The 10,858-nt window shown below is 43.3% G+C and overlaps 1 protein-coding gene across 1 annotated transcript; it reads left to right on the top strand.

Annotated features, from left to right (window-relative positions):
• The first annotated feature begins 1,033 nt into the window (after positions 1 to 1,033).
• crabp2b (cellular retinoic acid binding protein 2, b) lies at positions 1,034 to 7,213 on the top strand. The gene is made up of 4 exons (XM_063184926.1): positions 1,034 to 1,396; positions 2,846 to 3,024; positions 5,946 to 6,062; positions 6,526 to 7,213. Exons 1-4 carry the CDS (start codon positions 1,315 to 1,317, stop codon positions 6,574 to 6,576), a joined length of 429 nt encoding a protein of 142 aa, XP_063040996.1. The 5' UTR covers positions 1,034 to 1,314; the 3' UTR covers positions 6,577 to 7,213.
• Positions 7,214 to 10,858: the final 3,645 nt, after the last annotated feature.

Below are 10,858 nucleotides of genomic sequence, written 5' to 3'. Positions count from 1 at the left end.
CACATTTTCTTGAGGGACGGCCCCAAAACCCCCGTCCTAAAAAAAATCCTCCTTTTTCCTGTCACGGAGATGGTCACCCTAGGTCACAGACACGGTGCTGCAGCTCATTAGGCATTGGTGCTCCAGACCAGACAGGCCATCTGGAGAGGTCATCGTGTGGGCTGTAATCTGGGAAGATACTCAGTCATCCAGGTTTTGGTAGTCAAAAAGTAGGTAGCCAAGGCAAGGCTACTGGCTTGCCTGCTGTGAGCTCATTATTGTTTCTTGATCCACCTCAGCCAGGCTGGTTCCCATTCTGGTGTTTTATGTTCTTGCAGTGTACAATAGCACTGAATCATGAGTGCAGCAGATTTCTCTAATCAGTCCCAATTGTTGTGTGTGGGCAAAATATCTAAACAAAAAGGAATGGGATTGGGAATGGGATTGTAGGAGGCTTTGCTGGTTGTTGTATGGCACTACTGTGTGGTCTTGACGTTTTCCCTGTCAGATTGAGTTTGTTTTGAGAAGTTGTGAAAGTAAATGCTAACAGCTGTGACAGCTTTGCCAGCTCTGAGTGGGCTATTTTATTCAAAACAGCATTGGGTGCTGTGGCTTAAAGATGGCTGTCAACGGTGGCCAACCTGACATATAGTGTGTATGCAAGAATGATAGAAACCTCTTAAACTCTGATTGGAAAAGTTGTCATGATAGTCAAGAGCAGGTTGTTCTTCAAGCCTATGTTACAATCATTGCCAGGAGTACCCTACCCTGGGAAAATCAAGCAAAAATAATACTGTGGTAATGTGGTATACTGTGTTCAGTTTTTTCCTTCATTGACAACTTATTAAACAACTTTGACATTCTCGGGTACAGTTAGTGAAGTTTAATGTTGGCCTAAATAATGTTTGATCTATTAATGATAGAGGACAAATGAGAGGAAGGAATGACTGTGCGACGCCACGCCATGCGTTTGAAGTCATGATGCATAAAATTACCATAGGCATGCTCACCCAACGAGAGGCTAATTGGGTATTTGCCGGTTGCTCTGCCCGGCGCATGCAGTGGGGACCCATACTCATGTTGTTCCAGCAGTTCATAGCCAATGGGAACAAGCTGTTCGGATTGAGTTAACGAGAGGAGGAGAGCCGGGGGATTCCGACCGACATAAGGTAACGGTGCGCGTCCTGGTCACAAAAGGAGGACCCAGCCATTGCGCTGCGCAGCAGAGAACCTAGCCTGCATCGTCTGAAGTTTACCTGCAGGGTTGTGGACTTTTGCAAAAAAGGAAAAGTGGTGTAGTTGATTTCTGGCGTGAGTTACACACTAACTGGAAACATGGAAACCAAAGCGGCGGACTTCTCTGGAACTTGGAAAATGAAAAGTTCAGAAAACTTTGAGGAGCTTTTAAAAGCGTTGGGTAAGTCAGATAACAAATTAATTGTTATTCATTCTGCTAAAGTCTTAGACACTTAGACGTAGACACTGCATGATGTCATGCCTAGACCTACCATATAAAACTACTTCTGCAGGAATAGGGTTGGATTCAACTGTAATTCTTTCGGTCTGAATTGCAGCTGTGCGTAGCCTATTTCTTGCATAGGCTATTGCATGACAGCTCAGCGGTAGTTGCTGAATGGCCGAATCCTTTCAGACACATTTTGATTGAAATATATTCAAACTTTACTGTTATCAAATTGATTTATGTAGGAGCATCATTCGCCAACCACCACGTGCACGTGAAGGGGCGCGCGAGCGCGTCTACTGCAGCCTTTTGTTGTTGATGTGTTCGAGTTGCAATTACCTGCCTTGTAAACCTCGCTTCATTGTGTGTGCTATCCTCTCATCACAGACAACACAAAATACCAAACTAACTAATCGGATATGCATTTCACCAAGCAGACCCAATCGGGAGTCTTTAAGTGTAGGGCGAATCGTTTTACGACTGAACCCCTTCTCTTCTCTTCTTTTTTTAATCTAGGCAGTCATGGATTTAGGCACAGAGCCATTTCATCTGAGAATGACATGCATTCAGAGTCACCCATTTAAGTGTTCAGGTCGCCCGGCGGCCAGGGGCCAGCATCTAATGACTAATAGCTGGCGGAAAAGGGGCCAACGAAGAGCTCATGAGACTGTGATTATGTTCCCTTGTAACAGAGCTCCCGGTGCCCTCGGAGCTTAAGCTACCACTGCCCCTCTTATAAAACCGCTGCGGGGGGTGGACTGCGTGCTTTAGCAGTAGAATCCCTAACAGCCTCGCATTCCTCGTCTCTTCCCTCTTGACCGTTGGCTTCTTATTTGTTTGTCTCTGGAGAAATCGCACTCGCCATCACCTCGCACAAGCGGGTGTTTGGGGATATCGGTTTTCCAAATTACCTTGTCCACTCGGCAAGCTGCATTCCATTGTAATCACCAGAGGGAGCCCTCCTTATTAAAATCAGCAAACCGCAAGCATTCTTTCAGGGGTCAAGGAGGCCCACACTGTATCCGACATCCATCCATCTTTGGTTACTGTATATGCTGTAAAAACCACAACTATGCGTGATTCTCTCTCTCTCTCTCTCTCTCTCTCTCTCTCTCTCTCTCTCTCTCTCTCTCTCTCTCTCTCTCTCTCAGGTCTTTCTGTCTCACTCTCTTCCTCCTACTGGTGGAGAGGGAAAAAAGAGTAATGTCTCATTCTCTCCTCCTGAAGAGCCCCTCTCATTCTCTTTTCCCTCTCTCTCTCTCTCGGAACTGATCATCACCATCATCCATCATCATCATCATCATCATCATCATCATCATCATCTCTCTCTCTCTCTCTCTCTCTCTCTCATCATCATCACCATCCTCATTCTCTCTCTCTCTCTCTCTCTCTCTCTCTCTGTAGGAGTGAATGTGTTTCTTCGAAAGATTGCGGTGGCAGCAGCGTCGCGGCCAGCGGTGGAGATCTCCCAGCAAGGCGAGACTCTGTCCATCCAGACCTCCACCAGCGTGCGCACCACCCACATCTCCTTCACCGTGGGACAGTCCTTCAACGAGACCACCGTGGACGGACGCCCATGCACGGTATTACATTACATTGCACAAGATTACATTGAACTTTACCGTCACTCCACACGCATGGATGAATACTGGGGAAAAGCACAGAGGGAACTGGCCAACCAAAATGTGGTGTTACATAATCAGCCTCCCTGAATCATGTAAGGCAGAGAGATTGGGGGCCAGCATTCCAGTCAATCAACATAAGACATCGGTTGAAAGTAGTGTTGCACCGATACCATTTTTTGGCCCCGATACCGATACCCGATACCTGGCTGTGCAGTATCGGCCGATACTGATACCATACTGATACCGATACCACCCTATTTGAAATGTATATATATGAAGGGCTGTAGTGCATACTACTTGGATGCAAAATCAATGTGAAACAGTAAAAAGACTAATACAAAGTGAATCCAACAAAACGTTTTATACTTTTTAAATACCTCTATGAAATAATTAATTTCAAGGCTGTTTAAGTGTCATACAAGCACCTGTAAATGGTATCGGTGCCGTATTTGTTGGTACTCACCGATACCGATACCACCATTTTAGTGCCGATCCACCGATACTGGTATCGGTATCGGTGCAACACTAGTTGAAAGGTAGGAAATATAAAGACCAGTCACACACAGGTATGCTGGCAGCTTTTACCAGGCCCAGGATCAAACTCATATGAAAAGCCCCCCTGTCAGTACATACAATGTAATGGGCTTGCTTCCAATTCTGGGCCCCCTACAATTGACCCCTTGCGCAGCATGAAATGACTCTACTCTACATGCTAAGCCCCTCGCATTTGGGCTTGCATGCCCATGGGGACCCAGGTTCGAGTCCGCCCAAAGCCCTGCCCCATCTCTCTCTCCCACTCGTTTCCTGTTATCTCTTCACTGTCATTATCAAATAAAGGCATAAAAGGCATATATACTGTGTATTAGTGGTGTGGATCGGCACTGCCCTCACGATCCGATTCGATCACGATTCGGGAGGTAGCGATTCGATTCTATGCGATCCGATCCGATCCTATCCGATTCAATTCTACAATGCATTGCAATGCATTACATTTCTACTGAAAGCAAAGCAAATGTGTAATCAGTCATGATGAGGCAATACAAGTAGTCAGATACTGAGCAACAATTTATTGGCTGTTTTCTGTATCAGTCTGTATCAGTCTTGCAATGTTTTGAAGTGTTTTTATTTAATTTAACATTCATTTGCTCCCGAAATATACATGAAAGTAATTGAAACTTTAAAAATTGCCAGATTTATTAGGCTATATAGTATATATGACGTGAGCTTTCCAGCCCCAAAAGTGGCTCAAACGGTTAGGGCATTGACCGGGGTTCGATTCCAGGCCTGAGTTTGTTTCCTGTTCTTGGTCCTCACCGAAGTCTCTCCCATTCGCTTCCTGCCATCGTGTCACATTGTTCTGTCAAATAAAGGCATATAAGCCCCTAGATATACATCTTTTAAGAAAACATGAGCATTTCAACTTCCTCGTTGGGCCAGGTTTAAGGCGAAGAGGTTCTATTCTGTCATTGGCTAGTCATAGGAAAGAGTTATCTGATTGATTGCGGCTTCCACCAGCAGCATACCTAGGCCTTTCATAGTCAGGGGTGAATGCCACCCGCGGTTTATAAGATAACTTGGCATGGCTAACACTCGCAGAGCTTTGTAGTCGCGGTAGATAAGTTAGTTTCCCGGTTAAGTGTATTCAGAGGGTTCAAACTCAAGTTTGCCATCTTGTCATTGCCTCGTCAAAAAGTAATGGATAAATTCCACCCCCCTCATAGGACCCCCCCTCAAAGGACTTTAATACCATAGTAGGCTAGGCCTACTACACTGCCACTAACATTACACAGTCGTTAGTAATACATTACTGCTTGGTCATTGCAAATTTACAATAGGGGCCATGTCTTACAATAGGGGCCATGCCAACCTGATTTACATCATCTGGCTGCGTTAACCCATTAAGGTAGAAAAAAAAATTTTATGGGCTTTTTCACCTTTATTTGAGATAGGACAGTGAAGAGCGGCAGGAAGCAAATGTGGAGAGAGAGACGGGGTAGGGATGGCAAATGACCCAGGCCGAACCCTGGGTGCAACCCTTGGGCATGCAAGCCAAAATGTGGGGGGCTTAGCGCGCTGCGCAACAGCGGCCCCAGAAAAAATAACTTATTGTTGCTTTAAGAAGATATTCTCTCACGTGTGTCGCTGCATGGCTGAATGGATAGCTGTCTCAATGGAGTTGTGGTCTCCAACTGCAGAGCTTGGTTGGCTTTGTGGTGGTTGTTGGTTGGTGAATGAGATCACTATCACTCTCCAGTTTTTCTTTCAATTTAATGGTCTTGAACAATTGGTACTACTGGTGCATAACTGCAATTGTGTACACTCTGTGCTAGTTGAAGAAGAGACAGCTCACCTGAAAAGTGGGGATATGCTGTCAATACGCTGCTTTAGAATTGTGGCCTTTGGGAAGTGTGCATTAGTGCTGTACGTAACGCATACTTTAGAGGTTATTATGGGGTGTCTGTGTATGTCGTCATTCATCCCATCTAATTAATCACGCCATCATTATCATCTCTCGCTTTTCCAGTGGGCTCACAACTCTGCAGTTATTGTTAATATGGGATATGGAATCATATATCAACTTATTGTCAAATGGTACAGATTCATCATGAGATTAACAATGATATATGGGGCCCTGCCGTAGCCTAATGTTAGGGCACTGGGTTACTATGCTGGCGATTTGAGGTTTTATTTATGTTCAAATGCTACGGTTGCACGTGATATCTTTTGTTTTTTAGAAGCATTTTATTTTCAATTATTCAGCTCTTTAATGAATAGTCATTACATGTAGCTTATCACCATTGCTTAAAGTGTGATATTCATCATCTGTTTGTCTGTGTGCTGTGTGTGTGTGTGTGTGTGTGTGTGTGTGTTCACTGAAGAGCCTTCCGCGCTGGGAGACAGAAAGCAAGATAGTGTGTGAGCAGACGCTTCAGAAGGGAGAGGGCCCCAAGACGGGGTGGACGCGAGAACTTACTAACGACGGAGAGTTAATCCTGGTGAGATATCCCTTTGATATCCAATGGGAGTTTACACATTGCCAAGAACAGGGGCGTCACAGCAAATTGTGGGCCCTATATACAATCAGCTCCAATGGACCCCCACAGCCATAACTACCATAACTATGTATGGCCCCCCTATACATAGGGCCCAGGTGACTTATTCACATGTTACCTGCCTGTACGACACCCCTGGTCTATAAGCCTGTGTTTCACCCAACAGAATTAGGGAATTATTCAAAGGCAAACACTACTGTTACTGCTAATAGTCTGTGGCGGTCTGTTAGTGAAATTTTGTAGAAAAGGTAGAAAAAAAGTACAGTCTGTGTAGGTTCTGTTACTGGGGCTTCTGATTCGTAAACAGCTGAGTAATACATAACAATATATAATATTAATATTTATTTATAATATTTAATATTATATAATAGAATATATAACGTGTGTATATTCTCCTGCATTGCAGACGATGACCTGTGGGGACGTTGTATGCACCCGAGTATATGAGAGAGAATGAAAACCGACCATCTCGACCAGTAGTACGTCTGTGTTTACTGCATCCTCAGCTGTTGACAATCTTCATTTTGGTCCATTATGTACAAACAATCTGTGTGACCAGTTACAAACAAAGTTACAAAGTTACAAACTTTTGCATTGTTTTGACTTCTTGTCATTTATATACTATGCATGTGTATGTCATTTTTTTCCCTTTTGCAATGCGTGCCTTTTTCAGAAAAAGAAAAAACAAATCTGTATTTATTCCAGTTGTTTGTCTGTGTGAGAATGAATGGATTCCTATCAATAAAAAAATAAATGAAAAACGAGGATGTTTTGTCTAAAAAAAGTGAAAGTAGTTAGTTATTTCTTGAGTGTCAGTGCATTTGCTGCTGAGGTAGCCATGCTTACATGAGACAGAAATCTGATATGTGTTCCCTCCCCTCCTATCAGACTGATCTCTGGGCCTAATTTTCACTCTCCCTCTCTCCACTCCTGCTCCATCTCTCTCTCACTGACTCTTGGTCCAACTCTTCTCTATTGCTTTCTCCACTCTCCTTTCTCTCACACTCCTGCCCCTCTCCCTCTCCCTCCTCTGTCTTCACTGCTCCCCACCCCTGTCTTTCGCGCCATCCATAATTCCATGTTTCCTTATCGGTGCTTAAAGCGATGGTTCGGAGTAGAATCGCCCTAATGCCATTTGAACCGTGACACCCATCCACCTTTACACCCGAAGTGTTTTCTGCCGCAGACTTACATCAACAGAGTTGCCGTGTTATTCGATGTTTATTCCGGTTAGCTTGACTCAAGCGCATATGGATACTGGGCACCGTCTCCAAACTTTCCCCACAAAAATAACATGTCATTACACCAAACTTCTGCAGTAGCACAAATATGGTCTGTACTCACGAAACGAAGCATTTGGAAGTTTGGAAATAGTCCAGGAGTTTAGTATTATCAACACAAGCTGAATAGCTTCTCTGCTGCTAAAGCTGTGCCAACGTTACTTCCGTCATATGAGACAAGCCCGTAAAAGTCTTCAACAAACTTCCAGACGAGAGTGTTAAAAAAGTTTTCATTGAATTGTGATTAAGGCTTATATTTTCAAGGCAATACTTAAAAGATATTTCAAATCTTACCTACTATCAATTAGACAAGGATTTTCGTTATCAATACTGATGCTGAATTCACTTTTCATTGTGCATATTATGAGCTTCGTTTAGGACTCTTACATGCTTGTCTTAGATGACGGAAGTAACGTTGGCGCAGCTTTAGCAGCAGAGAAGCTATTCGGCTTGTGTTGATAATAATAAACTCCTGGACTATTTCCAAACTTCCAAATGCTTCGTTTCGTGAGTACAGACCATATTTGTGCTACTGCAGAAGTTTGGTGTCATGACATGTTATTTTTGTGGGGAAAGTTTGGAGACGGTGCCCAGTATCCATATGCGCTTGAGTCAAGCTAACCGGAATAAACATCGAATAACACGGCAACTCTGTTGATGTAAGCCTGCGGCAGAAAACACTTCGGGTGTAAAGGTGGATGGGTGTCACGGTTCAAATGGCATTAGGGTGATTCTACTCCGAACCATCGCTTTAATAGCCTTCCAACTTCTCCCCCTCTCTTATCAACAGTGTTTCTCCCTTTTCAATCTCAGAGGATCTGTTTTTCTTTTTTTTTTGGTGATTAAGTTCCACCCGTTTGTTTTTTTCTCTTTCTGGCGGTCTGTCTTTCTGTTTTTCTTTCTTTATTGCCATTTTTTCTTTCGTTCTTTCATTTCCCTCCTATACATACTCACGTTGCTCCTCTTTTTTTTTTTTTACTTGAGAAAATAAAATTTCATATTTTCTGGACTGGAGTTTGACGGTACATTTTTTGGCAAGTGAAAGGGGGAAAATCGAAAAGGAGTGGTTGGGAAAGAGTGAGAGAGAGAGAATGAGACAACGGCCATGGGGACAAAAAAAAAACATTTTTACATTCTGGAAGAACTTATGTCTCTCTCTCTCTGTTCTTTTGCATTTTGAGGTTGGGGTGCGCACATCCACAAAAACAATAATGTGTGTATGTGTATCTCTTTTGCGTTTCCCAGTTCCTCTCCTTCTCCTCTCCCTCTCTCTTGGGCTTTTTTCTCTCTGTGTGTGCTCTCTCCTCTTTCCCCCATCTAACTTTTCTCCTTCCATCTTCTCTGCAGCTGTGGCTGGTTACTGCAAGAGGTCCCGTATCCTGAAGACCACCCCCAGCTACTCTCATTTCTTGGTTGTAGTGGATACATAGCCAGGGTCGAATTGATGTAAGCTACAGGCTAGATATGTCTGCAACCTAGGGGCCCCCCACCTACCCGAGGCAAGATTGGCCAAAAGTAAAAAAAAAAAAAAAAAAGATGCAATATGTAAAAATTCCTCTGTCTTGTCGAGTACAATTTTGTAGGTTTTTTTTTTTTTTTACAGACGTGTTACCCTTAATTCGTAAGTAATTAGCTTGTGATTATGGCACTGTCTATGCAATTACTGTATGTCGCAAAATTTGCCTTCCATGGGGGCCTACAGCAACCTGGGTGTAGCCTAGGGCAGCTGGGTTAATCCGGCCCTGTACATAGCTACTGCTCAGTGTTCTGTGGTGATGAGACAAAACTCTGCGGTACGAATGAGAGCCGAGTCAAACCTGCGGTGAAGTAATGGCAGATCCTCTCAGTATACACAGTACAGTACAAGCTGGAAATTCCAACGTGCTTGATATTCCCCCTCTAACTCAAACTAGGGGTGGGCGATATGACGATATTATATCGTGAATCGCGATATTGAGTAAAAGATCGTCTCGAATCTGCCAAAGTGGAGAAATCGTATAGATCGTCTTGCAGTGAGGATGTTTATTATCAGTATCAGAGTGACGTTTTCTCACTTTTGTTGTTGTCTTCACTTTATTCTTTACATTATTGTATTCCAATTGTACACTTTATGAGAGTGTCATCAGTGTGTTAACATTTTATTGACTGCAAATTACAAATTGCAAGTATATGAAAGTTGTTTTTTGTTGTTTTTATTTTTTGGATGGAAGATCGTGATAAAAAATCGAAATCGTGATTTCATGTTAAAATATCGTGATACAACTTTTTTGCCATATCGCCCACCCCTAACTCAAACACACCCTTCTTTTCTTTCTTTCTATCTTCTTTTCTTTTTTCATTCATTCCCTCTCTGCAGACTCACACACAATATTCTATTTCCTGTTCTTCTGTGTGTCAGGCCAATGATGTCTTTTCCAGGCACCTTTGCAGACAGTGTCAGGGTGTCTGCGTTCATACACAGTCCCTTGTCTGTTCTAACCAAGCTAACCAACTCCTGCCTTTGTGTATGTCTGTGAGAAAGAGAGAGAGTGAGAGAGACAGACAGAATATGAGTGTCTTTTAAAGTGTTCCTGCTCTTTCTGTTTGCTGTCTGTAAAAACCCTATACAAACTGTGGAAAACTAAAAATAACGCCAACCATTCTCCTTGACAAAGCATAGGGGTTGGTATAAATACGTATATAGGGTCCAGCCTTCTTCATATACATCCTTAAGGTCGGATGACCGAAAAACGCTGTATTAAAGTTTGTTGGTGGAATGGACAGTGTGGCACGGATCCTTTTTTTTACAGAATGGCAACCTCAGCTCCACAGCCGACAGATAATGCTGGTCTGAATCATAGGGAGAGCAGTTGGACTGTGGTGTTTGTTAGGGAGGGAGCCAGAACATTGTTGTAGAGATGCATACTGTACAAAGGAAACTGTGGCCTGACCAAAAACAGTCTTCCCTCTCTTACACCACATCTCCCACGGAGTAAACCACAATGTTTGTGACTCCCGATGTGCTTTTTCTTTTCTTTCCTTCTCTCCCCTTCTCTGCTGCCCTCTCTTGATGTGATTACTCACATGCTTTTCACTTTCACTCATTCTCTCTCTCTTTCTATCTCTCTCTCTCTCTGTCAATTGTATTCATACGGTGAATGTGACACACTTGCTTGTTCCTACTTCTACTACTGTATACAGCAGGGGTGGGGAACACATGTCTCGAGGGCCGTTAATGGCTCTTGAGGCCAACTTATCAAGCCCCCAATATAATTTTAATGTGATGCAGTTTCACATGGTAGATGACATGTTTCGTTAAGCAATCTTACAACTTACATTTCCAATACAATTGAGTAACATTTTCAGGAAAGTTAGTACATGTAAAGGTATGGTCTGTGGCCCCCTTCAATGCAGGCCTAGAGTGCAGGGCGAAGTCCTGGTTTATGTATATAGTACGGCTGCTCTCCAAGGACTTTATAC

Source organism: Engraulis encrasicolus, chromosome 20, assembly GCF_034702125.1.
Source record: "Engraulis encrasicolus isolate BLACKSEA-1 chromosome 20, IST_EnEncr_1.0, whole genome shotgun sequence".
NCBI classification, from domain to species: Eukaryota; Metazoa; Chordata; class Actinopteri; order Clupeiformes; family Engraulidae; genus Engraulis; species Engraulis encrasicolus.
The sequence above is the reverse complement of the archived record's forward strand: the minus strand, read 5'-3'. Positions and strand labels throughout refer to the sequence as shown.